We start from the raw sequence: 19,331 nt of genomic DNA on the forward strand, positions 1-19,331 counted from the left end.
GTCATCCAGAATATAAGCTCTAAAAAAGCTGAGAAAAGTGAAAAGGAAAGCGACCCCATGGACTATACAGTCCGTGGAATTCTCCAGGCCAGAATACTGGAGTGGGTAGCCTTTCCCTTCTCCAGGGATCTTCCCAACCCAGGGATCAAACCCAGCTCTCCCTCACTGCAGATGGATTCTTTACTAGCTGAGCCACAAGTAGCCCCCCAAAAGCTGAGAATTTATCTTCAATTTCTAGAAAAGTGCTTGGCATGGAGTAGGTCCTCAAAGGTGTCTGCTGAATTAAAGAAAGTCTATAAAATCAGGAAACCCCTTTTTAGTCTTGAGATTTCTAGGTCTGTCCTCAGAGTCTGGTAAGGGACTGTAGTTCCCTCCTCCTGCCCTTATAACCCTGGGATGGTAGCGAAACCGCTTAACTCAGATAGAACTCAAACCCAGCCAAAACCCAGACAGGGGCCTGAACCCACGGGCTGGGATTCAAATCCACCATCTTTTAATTAAAATCACACCCCTGGTCTCAGGACTTAATGAAGCTCAGTTTTTGTTTTTGTTTTTGTTGTTGTTGTTGTTTTTGTCTCACCACAGAAGGAATTTGGTGAGAGGGAAAGTTCATGGGTTTACTTAGTGAGAAAACACATTCCGTAAACAGAATGTGGTCCTTCTCAAAAGAGCAAGAGTGATCCTGGGAAAAACACAATTCACAGAGTATGGGCCATTTCAGAAGGCAGGAGGCTCTGAAATACTGCGTGGCTAGTTTTTATGGGCTGGGTAATTTCATAAGTTAATGAATGGGAGGATTAGTCCAACTATTTCAAGGGCAGGGATTTCCAGGAATTGGACCACCACCCAGTCTTTGGCCTTTTATGGTCGGCTTTGGAACTGTCAACTGGCGGGCATGTCATTAGATGCTAATATATTATAACAGGGGTTTGTTGTTATTTTTCAGTTGCTAAGTCATGTCCAACTCTGTGACCCCATGGGCTGTAGCACGCCAGCCTACTCTGTCCTCCACTATCTCCCAGAGTTTGCTCAGATTCTTGTTCACTGAGTCAGTAATGCTATCTAACCATCTGATCTCTGCTGCCTGCTTCTCCTCCTTCCCTCCGGCTTTACCAGCATCAGGGTCTTTTCTAATGAGTCAGTTCTTCACATCAGGTCTAAAGGATTGAAACTTCAGTTTCAGCATCAGTCCCTCCAATGAATATTCAGGATAATTTCCTTTAGGATTGACCGGTTTGATCTCCTTGTCCAAGGGATATAGGCTATTGGAAGTCAAATCTTTCACTGTCTTGGACCTAGTTGGTTCTAACCAGTTTATGTCACATCTCTAACAGTAATGTCATTCTTTTAAAGGTTATGCCTTGCCCTCTTCCCTTCTGGCTCAGTAGGAAGGACAGGGCTTCCGGGGGCAGGGGGCCAGGGGTCGGGGCGGGGGGGCGACTTGGGGCCAGTATATGTGTATCAGGACCATCCCCTGTGAGTGGGTGATAAGGACAAGGTTCCTTCCTCTTTCTCAGCTACAGTAGCTGAGGATCCTGCTGGAATCTCAAGGACCACTCAGTTCTCCAGTCATGTAAGTGACATTGGAAAAACTTGTGAAGAACACCAGGGAGGAGCCCAGGATAAAAGCAGAGCGCTGTGGGCAGCTGATGGAGAGCCTGGAACCAACACTGTGTCTCATGGGATGGGGCAGATTTTAGCACCAGAAACTCCAGCAGGGTAGTATCAAAAAGAGAGTGGCTGAGGGGAGCAAACCTTCTATTTATGTCACAGATCCACTAGAGACAATACTTTTTATTTACCTGCAACCTGCAAGCATGGAAGGAGAAAAAACTAGACCCTGAAGTCTGAGAATCTTCCAACAAGCAAGAGATTTGACATAAGATATATAATCTATGGTGGTGAGCTAAATTGATACAAAGCCAGGGAGCTTTTGCAGCTTGAGTTCCTAACAGTAGGCGTGATTTATGCACTAGCACTATTCCTCACTAGGTGTGGGTTTAGGGCTCGATGCAATTCTCTTACACGTATTTCTGACTTGGTGTTATACAAGGAATGGGGTTAAAGATTACATTCCCCAATGAGTAAGCAGCAGGTAACAGGAGAACCCTGACTAGTACACTACCTATGGGAGGTCTTTTTTTTTCCCCCCCATTAAGACCTTCAACTGGTTGGAGGGTAAGCTGCTTTACTCAAAGTCTACTGATTTAAATGGTAATCTCATTCTTTACATGTCTTCAGAGAAACATTTACAGTGCTATTTGACCGAATGCCTAGGTGCTGTGGCCTAGCCAAGTAGACACAAAGATGAACATTTGCCTGGAGTTATCCTCTGATGGTGTTGTAGAGAGAGAAGCTCAGGTATTGGTCCACGTTTCTTCCTGAAGTTACAGGAGCCCTCTCCTTAATTCCACGAATTCTTCCAGTATTCTACAAGATTCCAGTAAATATTCAGAGTTGGTTTCTCTTTCTGAGAAGAAAAAGGAAGAAGAGAGGGGAGGGGAGGGGAGAGAAGGTGGGAAGGGGAGCAGAGGAAAGAACAATAACATCCTTAAGTGAAAAGGGAGCAGTGAATAAGCCAAATCCAGCCCAGGTGTGGCCCAGTAATTACTCTCCCATCTTGCTGGAGTGACATCACACCACGTTTTAGCTCTTCTGTGGACCCTGCAAGGATTAGCTTAAGTGTAACTTTTCTTTACCCAAACGTTCCATGGTTCTTTGTTTTTCTTTTTTTTTGTGAAGTTGCTCAATCATGTCCAAATCTTTGCAATCCTGTGGACTGTAACCTACCAGGCTCCTCTGTCCATGGAATTTTCCAGGCAAGAGTACTGGAGTGGGTTGCCATTTCCTTCTCCAGGGGAATCTTCCTGACCCAGGCATCGAACCCAGGTCTCCCGCATTGCAAGCAGACGCTTTACCGTCTGAGCCACCAGGTAGGGAGATGAACAGTTACGTTGTAAATTTCCAGCTACTGAAAGTTGTATATTTTCTTTTATCTTTTCTATAGTCAGTGGCAGTTTATTAATTTATGTCAGTGAAAAACTCTGAATGGTGCCCTGGGGGCCCCTCCAAACCTGAAGGATCAGCTCAGGGTATGTTCTTATCTAAATTAATAGCAATCATATTTCCCAAGCTTGGACCTTTTTTTAAACATTGAGCAACAGTTGAGCTGACTTTTCTTGCAAACACGGTAAGAGCTAGGATACTGGCTAAAATCATCACTTACAGACTTCTCTGGTCTACAAAAATCACACACAGATACTTTAGCCTGCATGGAATAATTAATCAATTATTTGGCTGAGATAAAAAGATGGCTTAAAAAGAAACCAAGGTAACTTCAGCAGGGAAAATAGGCTTTAAATTTGTAGAAGAAAGTACTTTCTATTTCTAACCCCAGAACTGTGAGAGAGAAGAAAACTGCAAATGAAAGAGCTCAAAAGTTATCTTCCAGAATCAAGGCCAGGTATACACTTATTAATAGATTATTATCAGTTTTTTTGGAGAAGGCCATGGCACCCCACTCCAGTACTCTTGCCTGGAAAATCCCATGGAAGGAGGAGCCTGGTAGGCTACAGTCCATGGGATCTCAAAGAGTCAGACACAACTGAGCGACTTCACTTTCACTCTTCACTTTCATGCACTGGAGAAGGAAGTGGCAATCCACTCCAGTGTTCTTACCTAGAGAATCCCAGGGACCGGGGAGCCTTGTGGGCTGCCATCTATGGGGTCACACAGAATCGGACATGACTGAAGCGACTTAGCAAAATTATCAAATTCAAAAATTAGCAAAATTAGCAAAATCAAAAATTATCAAATTCAAAAATTAGCAAAATTATCAAATTCAAAAATTATCAAATTAGGCAAATTCAAGATTAGGGTATAAAAAATTTAGTGTATGTTCACACTGATTCCTAATAAAGAGCTGAATTCATGAACAAATTAACCTAAATCTATAAAATATTTGTGCATACTCAGTTGTGTCCAACTCTTTGTGATTCCATGGATTATAACCCACGAGGCTCCTCTTCCCATAGAGTTTTCCAGGCAATAATACTGGAGAAGTTTGCCATTTTCTACTCCAAGGGATCTTCCTGACCCAGGAGTGAACCCACACCTCTTGGGTCTCCTGCATTGGCAAGTGAATTCTTTACCACTGGGCCACCTGGGAATCCTTATAAATCTATAAAATAACCATATTTAAAACCCTTTCTGAGACACATGTACCCCAGTGTTCATCACAGTACTGTTTACAATAGCCAGGACATGGAAGCAACCTAGATGTCCATCGGCAGATGAATGGATAAGAAAACTGTGGTACATATACACAATGGAATATTACTCAGCTATCAAAAAGAATGCATTTAAATCAGTTCTAATGAGGTGGATGAAACTGGAGCCTATTATACAGAGTGAAGTAAGTCAGAAAGAAAAACACCAATACACATATATATGGAATTTAGAAAGATGGTAACAATGACCCTATATGTGAGACAGCAAAAGAGACATAGATGAACAGACTTTTAGACTCTGTGGGAGAAGATGTGGGTGGGATGATCCGAGAGAATAGCATTGAAACATGTATATTATCATATGTGAAATAGATCACCAGTCCAGGTTCCATGTATGACAGGGTGCTCAGGGCTGGTGCACTGGGATGACCTTGAGGGATGGGATGGGAGGGAGGTGGGAGGGGGGTTCAGGATGGGGAACACATGTACACCCATGGCTGATTCATGTCAATGTATGGCAAAAACCACTACAATATTGTAAAGTAACTAGCCTCCAATTAAAGTAAATAAATAAAATTTTTTTAAGCCAGTAACAAAAAAATACAAAAAATAAATAAATAAATAAAACCCTTTCTATTGGGGAGGTGATCTAGGTGAACATCATCAACATAAAAATGAAACTTCACTTATGTGGCCTTCCATCCCAAAACTCATAACCTCTGTTTAACAATGAAACAACAAGCAAACATAAATTGAAGGATAATTTACAAGATGATATAGTAAGCAAGAATCCTTATCTATTTTTTTCCTGGAAGCCTGAGGGAACATACAAAGAATAAATGATAGACTCTAATGCCTCCAGGATTATTGATATGTAGTGATTCACTTTCTCCTTTGGACATAGAGAATACTTCTATTTAGGTTTTCCAAAGTATATTGTTTTCATCATTTTTCAAAACATATTCATAGAAAGTATTTCTTGAAAGCAGTCAAGACATTCAGATTGCCTAATAAGAAAAAGGCACATTATGCAGTTTGGAAGAGAAAAATGTGGCCAAGAGTATCCTGTTTGAGGTTTTTGCCATTCCTTACTTAAAAGCCTGTGAAAAATGGGTTTTTCTAGTCCTGTGGAAAATGCCATTAGAATTCTGATAGGAATTGCACTGATCCAAAGATGGCTTTGGGTATTATGGACATTTTTAACAATATTGATCCTTCCAATCTATGAACAAGGGATATCTTTTCATTTGTTTGTGTTTTCTTCAATTTCTTCCATCAAAGTCTTGTGGTTTTCATATTCATTTCCTTGGTCATATTCCTAACTATTTTATTGTTTTGCTGGAATTGTGAATGGGAAAGACCTTAAGGGCATTATACTAAGTAAGATAAGTCAAACAGAGAAAGATAAATATTGTATGACATCACTTACAAGTGGAATCTAAAGGAGCTAAACTCATAAAAACAGACAGTAGAATGGTGAGGGTAGGGGGGAGTGGGGAATGGGAGAAATCTTGTTCAACGTACAAATTTGAAAAGTGAAAGTGTTAGTCACTCAGTCATGTCTGAATCTTTGTGACGCCAGGGACTGTAACCCGTCAGGCTCCTCCGTCCACAGAATTCTCCTGCCTAGAATACTGGAGTGGGTAGCCATTCCATCCTCCAGGGGATATTCCCAGGGATCGAACCAGGGTCTCCTGCACTGCAGGTGGATTCTTTACCATCTGAGCCCCCAGAACTAGTACATAAAATGTCTTGGAGATCTAACACACAGGATAGTGATTATAGTATCTGTATTCTAAACATCACAGTTCCTAGAAGACTACATTTTAATTGCTCTTACCACAAAAAAAGAGAGAGAGAGAGAAATAATAATTATATGACATTATAGAGGTGTTAGCTAACGCTAAGGTGGTAATCATCCTTTGATATATAAATGTATGAAATCAACACATCATAAGTGTTAAACTTACACAATGCTGTATGTCAACTACATCTCAATTTTTCAAGCCTGTGCAAGGCAGCCCTTTTGAAAAATCATGTCAGCGACACTATTAAAACTTGGAGACTGCTCAGACTGCCTTTTCAAAGGCAAACAGCACAGCGGGTGAGTTGTGTGAATCCAGAAACAGCTGTCATGACTGGGGAAGCCCATCTCTGAAGGCCATCCTCACACTTTCCTCCCAGCTGACATCGCTGGCCCAAGGCCAGTGAGTCAGCCTAGAAGAGGGGAGCCCCTGAGAGTCCCCCTGCTGCCTTGGGCCAACCCGGGGCAACACCCCCAAGCCACTGTAATCCCGGCCGGTTGTAGGGTAGACATTACCACTGACTACAGTGTGGTAATTGTATTTTAATCCAAACATAAATATTTTTCTTATTGTTAAATCAACAAGTGTCTGAAGAATGATCTAGGACAGCAGTTCTCAAAGTGTGGTCCATGGAGGTTTTCTATCTATCCACGGCACTTGTGAGGTCAAAACGAATGTTTTTAAATACTACTGAAATGTTATTTGCTTTTCTTTCCCCCCTTATTCTCTCTTAAGTGTACAAGGAAGTTTTCCAGAGGTTGTGTGTGTTAGTTGCTCAGTTGTGTCCAATTCTTTTGCAATCCCATGGACTGCAGCCCACCAGGCTCCTCTGTCCATGGGATTCTCCAGGCAAGAATACTGGAGTGGGTTGTCATCCCTTCTCCTTCCCAGAGGTTACATGACATGATATTGCAAGAGACTGAATGCAGAGGCAGAGATAAGAGCCCAGCGGTCTTTTCAGCGGGACTTAAACCAGGACCTTCTGGTGCATCATTACTCCCACCTCACGTCAGGCCGGACCAACCAGGCCTCTGGCACGTGGGCTGCTGTTCCCTCCACGTTTCTCTCCTGGGGTAACGCCCTCCTGCTGCCTTCTGTCACCAGGAAGGTTCTGTTCCACACACTCCCTCCCTCGAAACCTATTCCTTATCACTATTCCTACCCACTCACAAACCTGCGGGAATCTCCTTTCTGTCCTAGAACTTTCACTGTCTGTTTTGTATTTTAAAATAAATGCCTAGTTGGATGTTGATCTAAAATCTCTAACAAGTAATGTGCTTTGGCTAAACTCATGCTTCGCCCTTTAAAGTGTAGCCAGAACTTTCAATGCGGTGTCACGTGTATAATACTTTCTGTGAACATTCTAGAGGGGCATGTTACGATCCCCACCTTTAGGTGAGGGCGCTGAGGCGCACAGCGAGTTGTTTCTCTGATGTTGCACATTTCGTGTGTGAGAAGGCTGAGACTCAAACCTCAGCCATTCACAGGTTCTCCTCCTCAGACTGATTTCACATGGAAAGCTGAGTCGAGGCTTCTGGGCCTGAAGAGAAAGGAGTGAAGCCTAAGTGTCCTTTGGCTGGTCATCTGTCACTTAAGCTCTCTAAATGTGACATACTCACAGCCTTTCACACACACGCACACACAAACTAAGAAGAAAAGGGTAAAATAATGTCTTAGTACCACTAAACCTGGATGAAAGTGAAAGTTGCTGGGTTGTGTCTGACTCTTTGCAACCCCATGGACTATACAGTCCATGGAATTCTCCAGGCTAGAATACTAGAGTGGGTAGCCTTTCCCTTCTCCAAGGGATCTTCCCAACCCAGGTCTCCTGCATTGCAGGCAGAGTCTTTGCTAGCTGAGCCACCAGAGAAGTCCAAGAATACTGGAGTGGGTAGCCTATCCCTTATCCAGGAGAGCTTCCAGACCCAGGAATCGAACCAGGGTCTCCTGCACTGCAAGTGGATTCTTTACCAACTGAGCTATCTGGGAACCTGGCTAGATTCTTTAAAAAGAAAAAAAAGCTAACAAAAGTACGTTGTTCTTCTATTTCAGGTTTCATACTCCCTTGAGATGATTTTATCCTGCTGAAAGCCTCTTTATTCTTGATATCTTTGTCATGTTTGTTTTTCGTACTTATAGCAATTCATATACGCTTGTAGGACATTTTATACAAGGGATAAATGCTAAGACATAATATTGAGTAACTATTTGAATCCCCACCTGAGAGGTGTATTATTGCCTCCACTATAATCACAGAATGTGGAAGTAGCTTGCGCAAGGTCAAATAATGACTCAGTGAAACAGCCAGAAACAAAATTATCCCTACCCTCCACCCTCATTTCTTGCTAAAACATATTTTTCATAAAGAACTTACGTAGCATTTGCAATTCTGTGCCAAATCAGTATTCATGGTTGTCGTATTCCCATCTTTTTTGCAGTTTCTATTCTCCAACTTCCAAATAAAGATAAGAGGAATATTTTGCTGAGATTTGGGCTGTTTTTTTTTTTTTTTTTTTCTTCAAATATCCTTAGCTAAAGGATGACCTCAGATGTGATGAAAAGTGACCTTAAGATCCTCTACCAGCTGTTGAATTACTTTTGCAAAATGCCTCAAAATGCTTTTCAATTACCCTGTGACTAACTGACAAGTTGGGGTCCAATGAAACCCTGAAGGACTCCGTGTGTGTGTGTGTGTGTTTGTGTGTGTGTGAGAGAGACAGAGAGAGAAAGAGCCGGAGGGAGGGAACGAAATAGCCCACCATTCTTATTTGGCTTTGGGACATGCTTATCTATCTTCTTCAAGTATTGTATGTGACTTGTGGGTGTCAAAGAAATTATATTTAAATAAATATTACTTAAACCCCCACAACATAATATACTGAGAAACATCCTGGATGTTACAAAGCAAAGTTCAGAGTGGCTGCTGCCTTCACCTTCCAAGCAAAATCAACAATGGAAGAGAAATCCTGTGAGGTGAGTAAGAATATAAAAATTCTCATCCATTAGACAACAGCACAAGAAGACAGAGGCATGGGTCAGCACGAAATGAAAACGCAATGTTCATCAAACTGATTGATAGGTGCGGTTATTTTAAAACACCGTGGGATAATTCTTGTATTTAATGAATACAACCCAGACAGCATATTAAAAAGCAGAGACAATACTTTGCAAACAAAGGCCCATCTAGTCAAGGCTACGGTTTTTCCAGTGGTCATGTATGGATGTGAGAGTTGGACTATAAAGAAAGCTGAGCACCAAAGAATTGATGCTTTTGAACTGTGGTGTTGGAGAAGACTCTTGAGAGTCCCTTGGACTTCAAGGAGATCCAACCAGTCCATCCTAGAGGAGATCAGACCTAAGTGTTCATTGGAAGGACTGATGTTGAAGCTGAAACTCCAATACTTTGACCACCTGATGCGAAGAGCTGACTCATTTGAAAAGACCCTGATGCTGGGAAAGATTGAGGGCAGGAGGAGAAGGGGATGACAGAGGATGAGATGGTTGGACGGCATCACCAACTCAATGGACATGAGTTTGAGCAAGCTCCAGGAGTTGAGGATGGACAGGGAGGCCTGGCATGCTGTAGTCCATGGGGTCGCAAAGAGTCAGACACGACTGAGAGACTGAACTGAGCTGAACTGAATAAGAACTGCATATAGATTGCATCACCGACTTAATGAACGTGAATCTGAGCAAACTCCAGGAGATGATGAAGGACAGGGAAGCTTGGCATGCTGCAGTCTATGGGGTCACAAAGAGTTGGTCTATGACTTAGTGACTGAACAACAACGAGAACTTCTTCTGCAGTAACAGCAGTACATACCATAGTATATTCTACTTATAAAGCACTTTTAAAGGTGCATCCAAGGACCGTGGCAAGAGCTGGGCTCTCCTGGGTCTCCCCAATTAGCTACCAGTCCCTGTGCTTGGCCTTTCACATCCCTGAGGACCAGCCCGAGTTTGGCCTTTCATAGGCTTGGCTCCTTCATCCTTGAGGGCAGAGAAGCTCTGGTATCTCAGGATCTTATGGAGAGCAGATGATGGAGAGCTATATGGGTGTGCAGGGGGCACTGGGAAGGCCCTGGATTCTCCAGGCCTGAGGGAGGGCAGCGTTCACATCTCCAACTTGCACATAAGGAAACTGAGGTTCGGAATGTTTCAGGGACGTAACTGAAGGCACAAAACACACACACACACAGAGGAGAGAATCTGCATTTTCTGTTTCTTCTTTGAATACTCTTTCAGTGTTTACAGCATTCATATTAAGTAGTGTCTTAGATTCAGTGCCATTTTCCCCAGTATCATTTGGGATGACAAGAGAGCCTTCTTAAGAGAGGAAGGGAAAATTAGCTCCCAAAACTTACTTTAAAAGGCAGCCAGTGGTGGGAGGCAATGGGTTTGGGGCTTAATGCTCTGGTTTCTGGTACCAGGATGCACTCAACAGGGTTGTGTCCCACATAAGTCCAACAATCCTTTCTTTTCCCTTTTGTTTGCCTTTTTTCTTGGTAAAAATGGGTCAGCCTATCTTACTCCCAGAGGTATGGTGCACTTGTAAGATTATTCACTCAGGAATTCTAATATTTATTGTGTGCACATCCACGTAAAGAGTTGTGCCTGACATTTATCCTCAGGATAGAGGACTTGTGTGCCTGGACACACACACACACACACGAACATATAACACACAGAAGGACAAATGTACTTATGAGTGAAAGTAGAGTATCAGAAGAGACTCACGGCCACCTGAACTCGCGCCATCTCCAGTTGCTGTTGCTGTTCAATCACGAAGTTCCATCCAACGCCGCGACCCCATAGACTGCAGCACGCCAGGCTCCTCTCTCCTCCGTGACTGTGTTTAGTTCTCATTCTGCGTGTAGACCTCATTTGCTGCTCTTCATTTATGCAACAGTTGTGAGAAAGTAAATGTATCTACACTCCAGAATGATGGGGGAGAATGTCTATCTGTGCCCACCCCGGTTTTGGGTGCTGAGAATGCAGCGGGAAAGCTGGACAGGAACTCTCTCCTTGTGGGGCTGAAACGGACTGTGCATCAGAGGAGAAAGACAGCAATGCCCAGGCAGAGAGATGACTGATGAGGATGAAGACAAAGTGGTGAGAGTCAAGGGCCTGGGCTGCCTTCTCTAGATCAGGACCTTCTCTAGGTCAAGCTAGGCTCTTTCAAACCCTTATTCAAGAATGGGGAGGTGTTAGCCATTCAACAATCTGGGGGAGATGATCCTAGGTGGAGGGAACAGCTAATGTTAAGGCCCAGAGGGAAGGACTAGCTTGTCACATGGGAGGAACATCAGAGAGGCCAGTGTCCAGAGTCGCTGTTACAGAGGAGCTTCTGGGGACAGGCAGGGCCCCATCACCGGGGAGGGGTTGCATTTAGCTGCATGTAAAGATACCATCCACAGAGGCTGGATCTAACAGGGGACTGTTTTCCACAACAGTCTGGAGGCAGGGTCAGCTGCTCTGTAAAGCCTCCACAGAATCTCAAAGCCCCACCTCCATCTGTCTTCCTGCTCTGCCACCTCTTGCATATGGCTTATATGCCTTTGGTTGCCTCATGGGTGCAGTACAATCACTCTGGCTTCTACCTTCTGTATGAATTCAAGGCCATCTGAACAATGAAGTCAACAGGAAGAAAAGTGGTCCTCTTTCAAAAATGTAGAAACTTCCCCAGAAAACCCCAGTCAACTTCCACTTGTATTTCAATGGCCGGAACTGTCTCTTGACCACTCCTAGCTGCAAGGGAAATATCGGTATTTTTTTTCAAGCTCAATTCCTTAAATAACTGTATTTTCTGCAGTAAAATGCAAGGGATTAGGCAGGTACTCCCATCATAATGAATAGTCCGGATTCTCCTTTAGATGGGAAGGTCTCTGTGGGTAGGTGGGTGACTCAAGAGTTCAGGTTCTACATATAAAACTAGGCACAGCTGTTATACCAGAAGGTCTTGATCAGTGTAGTCCCAAAACAGGTCTCAGGCAAGTATATGGATACTCTCAGTCCTCATTGCAGCCCAGTGGGGACCAGAGCCTCCAGGGCCCCTGGGTAGTTAATTCCTTCCTCAGAAGGTTCCTTACCTCCAGGCTTACTTCCAATATCATGGGTCACTGAATCTAAACTGCCATCACTCTTAACATATGACTTTATATGCCACTAAGGGGAAAAAAGCCATACCAAAATCAGATTGGTTATATTCTTTGCAGCCAAAGATGGAGAAGCTCTATACGGTCAGCAAAAACAAGACCGGGAACCAACTGTGGCTCAGATGATGAACTCCTTATAGCAAAATTCAGACTTAAATTGAAGAAAGTAGGGAAAACCACTAGGCCATTCAGGTATGACCTAAATCAAATCCCTCACGATCACACAGTGGAAGTTACAAATAGATCCAAGGGATTAGATCTGATAGACAGTGCCTGAAAACTATGGACGTAGGTCCATGACATTGTGCAGGAGGCAGGGATCAATACCTCGCCCAAGAAAAAGAAATGCAAGGCAAAATGGCTGTCTGAGGAGGCCTTACAAATAACTGAGAAAAGAAGAGAAGCAAAAGGCAAAGGAGAAAAGGAAAGATATACCCATCTGAATGCAGAGTTCCATAGAATAGCAAGGAGAGATAAGAAAGCCTTCCTCAGTGATCAATGCAAAGAAATAGAGGAAAATAATAGAATGAGAAAGACTAGAGATCTCTTCAAGAAAATTAGAGATACCAAGGGAACATTTCATGCAAAAATGGAAACAATAAAGGACAGAAATAGTATGGACCTAATAGAAGCAGAAGATATTACGAAGAAGTGGCAAGAATACACAGAAAAACTATACAAAAAAACACGGCTTAATGACCCAGATAACCACGATGGTGTGATCACTCACCTAGAGCCAGACATCCTGGAATGTGAAGACAAGTGGGGCTTAGGAAACATCACTAGGAACAAAGCTAATCGATGTGATAGAATTCCAGCTGAGCTATTTCAAATCCTAAAAGATGATGCTGTGAAAGTTCTGCACTCAATATGCCAGCAAATTTAGAAAACTCAGCAGTGGCCCCAGGACTGGAAAGGGTCAGTTTTCATTCCAGTCCCAAAGAAAAGCAATGCCAAAGAATGTTCAAACTACCGCACAGTTGCACTCATCTCACATGCCAGCAAAGTAATGCTCAAAATTCTCCAAGTGAGGCTTGAATAGTACATGAACCAAGACCTTCCAGATGTTCAATCTGGATTTAGAAACAGCAGAGGAACCAGAGATCACATTGCCAATATCCACTGGATCATCGAAAAAGCAAGAGTCCCAGAAAACACCTACTTCTGCTTTATAGACTATGCCAAAGCCTTTGACCATGTGGATCACAGCAAACTGTGGAACATTCTTAAAGAGATAGAAATACCTGAGCATCTTACCTGCCTCCTGAAAAATTTGTATGCAGGTCCAGGAGCAACAGCTAGAACTGGACACGGGACAACAGACTGGTTCCAAATCGGGAAAGGAGTATGTCAAGGCTGTATATTGTCACCCTGCTTATTTAACTTCTATGTAGAGTACATCATGTGAAATGTTGGGCTGGATGAAGCACAGCTGGAATCAAGATTGCCGCGAGAAATATCAATAACCTCAGATATACAGATGACACCACCCTTATGGCAGAAAATGAAGAACTAAAGAGCCTCTTGATTAAAGTGGGAGAGGAGAGTGGAAAAGTTGGCTTAAAACTCAACATTCAAAGAACTGATCATGGCATCCAGTCCCATCACGTCACGGCAAATAGATGGGGAAACAATGGAAACAGTGATAGGCTTTATTTTCTTGGGCTCCAAAATCACTGCAGATGGTGACTGCAGCCACAAAATTAAAAAATAAAAGATGCTTACTCCTTGGAAGAAAAGCTATGACCAACTTAGACAGTATATTTAAAAGCAGAGACATTACTTTTCCAACAAAGGTCCATCTAGTCAAAACTATGTTTTTCCCAGTAGTCATGTATGGATATGAGAGTTGGACCATAAAGAAAGCTGAGTGCCAAAGAATTGATGCTCTTGAACTGAAGTGGTGGAGAAAACTCTTGAAGAGTTCCTTGAACTGCAAGGAGATCCAACCAGTCCATCCTAAAGGAAATCAGTCCTGAATACTTATTGGAAAGACTGATGCTGAAGTTGAAGCTCCAATACTTTGGCCACTTGATACAAAGAACTGACTCACTGGAAAAGACCCTGATGCTGGGAAAGACTGAAAGCAAAAGGAGAAAGAGGTGGCAGAGGATGATGCTTAAATAGAATCACTGACTCAATGGACATGAGTTTGAGCAGGTTCCGGGAGTTGGTGATAGACAGGCAAGCTTGGCGTGCTGCAGTCCATGGGGTTGCAAAGAGTCAGACATGACTGAGTGACTGAATTGACTGACTGAAGGGGAAAAAATGAGTCCAGTTAAACTATAACACAGTGTTTTCTAACCCAGAATGTTTTTCCTGTACTTCTTAGAAATGGTTCTTTTAGACTTAAGTTTTTAACTATATAGCACTCACAGAAATTATTCTTACAATTAATTTGGTTACATGTCCTTCAAGTGTCTATTTAGAATCCAGATCGTCAGTGTCTGTGTATTCCTCAGTATGTTCTATCAATAGTGTTAGTGATGGAGCATCTCTTAAAAGTGTCCCACTATTGATTTCGGATTTTCTTCTAAGCTGCTGACACCTGTCTGCAAGTTTGGATGTGAATGCAAGACAATGACAACTAGATCATGACTGCTGCCTGGCCAACAGCTCTCTTGCTAGTAGTGCCACTGAAATGGGGGGAATAGTTCCAGATCCACCCGTAGTGTGTGCATTTCTACACGTGCCCTGAAGCAAAGAGCTGGGCAGCACTGGGTGAGACCTCCAGTTAGGGAGGCTGAGGGAGCAGTGGAATGTGAGCCTGGCGCTTAGTGGAGGGACAGGTGTAGAAAGATAGGTTTGCAGATTTGTGACCCACAAGCACACAGATAATGGGCCTCATGGGCCAAGGAAGCCAAGGCAAGGCGGAGAAAAGGGTTGGTGTTGAGCCTTGGGATTCTCAAGTGTTTAGAAACCTACAAGAGGAGCCAACCAACACCACTGAGAATTAGCAGCAGGTATCCAGTCCAAACCCTGGATATCAAGGCAGTGATAGTGAAGCCTGATGTCAGTTAACGAAGAGGGGCACAGTCAGCGAGGTCAAGTGCTGCCCAGAAGTCAATGAGGATGAGAGCTGAAGAGTGACCACTGGACTGGGCAGCAGAGAGGACATGAGTGATGTTGATAAATGGACCTTCCTGGTGGGTGGCAGCCTCTGTGGAGCTGGATGACAAACAGATGGATTGGACTGGGTTGAGGAGTGAGAGTGGGTGAGGTGGTCTTCAAGCAGCTGTGCTGTCAAAGCTAGACATACGGCCGAGAGAGATCGCGGTGTTTCCATTTCAAAACCACATGACATGTGTGGATACTAACAGTACAGTGGGATTGACTGTGCAGGAGAGGATACGAGTCATGGCAAAGTGCTTGAGAAGGTGAGAAGGACGTGATTCAGAGTACGAGACCAACTCAGCTTTGGGCAGAATCAAGACCCATTGCAAAGCCATCATCTTGGCACAAACGTACAACCTTCCAAAACCTTTATCCAGGTTTCCAGGCTTCACAGCACTGCCTCATCTTCTTTCCGGGGTGGGGGACACCCCCGAATGTCCTGTTTCTAGCATCTTTTCAGTAAATCCTGCAGCCATGAAATTAAAAGACGCTTACACCTTGGAAGAAAAGTTATGACCAACCTAGACAGCATATTAAAAAGCAGAGACATTACTTTGCCAACAAAGGTCCTAGTCAAAGCTATGGTTTTTTCAGTAGTCATGTATGGATGTGAGAATTAGACTATAGAGAAAGCTGAGCACCTAAAATTGATGCTTTTGAACTGTGGTGTTGGAGACTCTTCAGAGTTCCTTGGACTGCAAACCAGTCCATCCTTAAAGGAAATCAGCCCTGAATATTCATTGGAAGGACTGCTGCTGATGCTGGAACTCCCAATACTTTGGCCCCCTGATGGGAAGAACTGACTCATTTGAAAAGACCCTGATACTGGGAAAAATTGAAGGCAGGAGAAGGGGACGAGAGAGGATGAGGTGGTTGGACGGCATCACCGACTCAATGGACATGAATTTGAGTAAACTCTGGGAGTTGGTGATGGACAGGGAGGCCTGGCGTGCTGCAGTCCATGGGGTCGCAAGGAGTTGGAAACGGCTGAGTGACTTAACTGAACTTCAATAAATCCGGGCTATTCTCGTACCCCTGGTCGGTCCCCGTTGGTGTCTCATTTCCTAACTGCGGCTCCAGATGTGAGTTGGACGACGTGGAAGACCGGCGGGTTCCCCGACGACGACACGCACCACCAGCCTGGGGGCCCAGCTCTGGAGGCTCAGCTTCCCCACCACGGTCACAGTCCTTCTGGCGGGTTGGCGGACCACCGCCCACGTGGGTGACACCCTCCCGCTGGACTACGCTCACCCAGTCTCCCGCTCCTGCCTCGCCAGCATAGCCAGCGTCTACCGACGCCCAGCCCTCCCCGCGCCCCCTTCTTCCTCCTCAGCTTCAAGCCTTGGCGTCCTACGTGGCGCTAAGGACTGCGCATGCTCAGTCTACGGGGCGCGCGCGGGGGCCGGCGGGGGCCGGCGGGGCGGGGCTGGGCTGGGAGAGCGCGGTGACGCCACTGCGCAGCCGCGGGTGGGCGGGACCGTGCCACGTCGGCGCGCGCCGGCCGCGCCCCCTCCCGGCGGCCGCGGTCAGCTAGCCTGTGCGCGACCCCGGAGCGCAACGCGCGCGCTTCTCGCTGTCGACGCGCTTCCCTCCTGGCCGCCCGAGCCCGCCGCCGCCTAAGTCCGTCCGAAACCGGCTTCGCACCATGTCTTCGCCTCCCGAGGGGAAGCTGGAGACGAAAGCTGGACATCCGCCCGCCGGTACGGACGCATTCCCACTTTCTCTCCTCTCGCGGGTCCGGAGGGCGGGCTCGAACCCGCGGGCATGGGGCGCGGGGCACGCGGGGTGTCGGGCGGGGAGGCGGCGGCCCGCCGGTCCGCTCGTGCGGTCTGAGGTAGACTCAGCCCCGCGCGGGCGACACCTGTTTACGCGAAAACATCGCAAGTCCGTGGGAGTTGCGTGCAGATTAGACTGACTTGAAAGAAGCCCAGCCGAACAATGTGTCCCCAAAAGTTTGTGCGGTGAATGCTTCCTTAGAATGCACAGATGCTTTAGAAAGGAAAACGAGGAGCCGAAACAATGACAAATCACAGAGTTCTCAGCGTCTTGGCGATGATTAATTGTAAGCTGACAGCATTACAAAAAAGAACCAAAGGAGTGGAAATCTTTTTTTTTTTTTTTTCCTTTCGTTAACCACTCAATATGACTTTTTTTCCCGCCCTCCAGTTTCTTTCTCATTCTGCTTTTCCTCAAAAGTGGTTTTGTTTTGTTTTGTTCTGCTTTTTGCTTCTATACATCCTAAACTTCTGAGACAAGGAAGTTAAATGCTGGAGTCTTTTTCTTCGAAAATGAGACTCTGAGCAGCCTTTATTTTCATATCGTCTCCTCCCCCTTTTGAGCACAGTTCCTGTTTGCTCTTTCGAATCTGCCCAAACGGGTCGATTGCTTTTTTCACCTCTCCTTTGAAATGACCATCAATCCATATGGACGGGCACTAAGGGAATCAGAGGTGACTGACTCCCAGTGGCTTCGGCGTGTGGGGTTTTTAGGGTCTTCATTCCACACGTTAGTGAAGAGTATCAATTCAGTCTGCTAGTAACAGAGGCCTGAGCCAAACATGGCTGCTTTCTGTGGAACATTTATGCCATCTTCTTGTTGAAGGAAAGATTTCCCCAATTTCTGCCTGCCGTCCCCACCATAGGGCACTAATTCTTTGTCTCTACTAATTCTTTGTCTCCACAGTGAATATAGCAGTTCCTTAACATATGTTGCATTCCAGCGTAGGTCATACTTTTCATTAGTGAAACAAGCTCTCAACAGCAAGACAGGCACCAGGAAAGAAAAATGGCTAACCGATGCATGGGGGTGGGGGTGTGAGAGGCATGGGATTGTAGAAAACAGTTCCACTGTAATGGAAAATAGATTTTGGGGACCTCTGTGTTGAATTAGTTTTAAGTTAAAAAAGAACTTCAAAGCGTTTCCTTTCATGATAACTCTGGCCTATAAGTCCTACCACTGCGGGTTCTTGCCCAGCTGCCTGATGACCTGGGCAGCCAGGCAGGAGGGAACACCTTCGTTTACACTGGTGACCCTCAGCCACACAGCCGCAGTCTGCTTGGGGCTCCCCTGTCCCCAGGGAGTGAGTAGCAGTAGAATGTCCGTGTTGGGACGATACCAAAGCAAAGTGGCAGTAATTGCATACAGAGACAGCCATATGGAGATCTTTAAGATCTGAGGAATAAACTGTTGCTATTAACTCCCTGGGAGAAATTTCACGAAGGACTCTGAGTTTTCTCTGAATTGTAAACAGCTAAGCTGTGTGAATCACGAATTAAGTATCTTATTTATGTCCAAGGAGAAGGGAGCCAATGTATTTGTGCTGGCATAGTGGTGAACTTGAGTTCTGAGTTTGAGGCTGGTCACTTCTCTAGGGCTCGGTTTTCCTAATCCGTGAAATGGGAGGTTTGTGCCAGATGGTCCCTGAGGAGATAGCAGGGCAGAGCTTCCTTTCTGCGCTTAATGTCACCATCTATAGGATTGGAGCCCAGGGACAGTCAGTGCCTCAGGTAAACTCCTCCAGTGACTTCAGGTTAGTGACTCTTTAAGGCTTTGAGACCCCAGTCCAGCAGGAGCCACTAAGGAAGCCGTCACTGTCATCCTGGCTTTCGCAAGGGTGGTCACACTTGGCCAGAGCTGGAGGAAGGGCCTGGCATTCTGGCCCAGGGGTGCAGGTTAGAAAGAGACCTTTTGTTGGTTGCAGTGTCTTGCCTCTCAGTTAGTACCGCACAGAGACCTCTGCGTGGAAGCCTTTTCTGGCAGAAAGGTCTGGGTGGTCTTGTTTACTCCAGCATGACCAGAGAACAGACAGTTCTGCAGAGTGAACGTTAAAAGAAAAAAAAACATCTACTATAATAAAGCGTAATCATCACGGATAGCCCAGAACCCAGTTCCTAAGTCAAAATAACAGCCTTGAAACATTGGAAACACTTTCATTAAGTGCTTAAGTTGGATGATAAAATCTTGTGCCTAAGTCTGCAATCAAAAACAATAAAATTCTCCTCCGTGACTCTCTTCATGTTCTTTTGTGT

General features: G+C 44.9%; 1 protein-coding gene and 2 long non-coding RNA genes across 3 annotated transcripts in view; 1 reads left to right on the plus strand and 2 right to left on the minus strand.

Annotated features, from left to right (window-relative positions):
• The window catches only part of LOC113879085, a 33,586-nt gene extending 16,912 nt beyond the window's left edge, over nt 1-16,674 (minus strand). The window contains exon 1 of the long non-coding RNA XR_003507190.1: nt 16,337-16,674. This is a non-coding gene — a long non-coding RNA (uncharacterized LOC113879085). The remainder of the gene's footprint in view (nt 1-16,336) is intronic.
• On the minus strand, nt 1,780-12,288 carry LOC113879086. Its single transcript, XR_003507191.1, has 3 exons — nt 10,778-12,288; nt 7,424-7,574; nt 1,780-2,470 (listed from the first exon to the last, which is right to left on the minus strand). It is a non-coding gene; the product is annotated as an uncharacterized LOC113879086 (long non-coding RNA).
• Nucleotides 16,675-16,781: 107 nt separating the features above from the next.
• Nucleotides 16,782-19,331, plus strand: part of DAP (death associated protein) — a 66,871-nt gene continuing 64,321 nt past the window's right edge. Inside the window, exon 1 of the mRNA XM_027520532.1 lies at nt 16,782-17,003. Within this exon, the coding sequence (XP_027376333.1) occupies nt 16,949-17,003 (55 nt within the window). The 5' untranslated portion in view covers nt 16,782-16,948. The remainder of the gene's footprint in view (nt 17,004-19,331) is intronic.

Source organism: Bos indicus x Bos taurus, chromosome 20 (assembly GCF_003369695.1).
Source record: "Bos indicus x Bos taurus breed Angus x Brahman F1 hybrid chromosome 20, Bos_hybrid_MaternalHap_v2.0, whole genome shotgun sequence".
Lineage (NCBI taxonomy): Eukaryota > Metazoa > Chordata > Mammalia > Artiodactyla > Bovidae > Bos > Bos indicus x Bos taurus.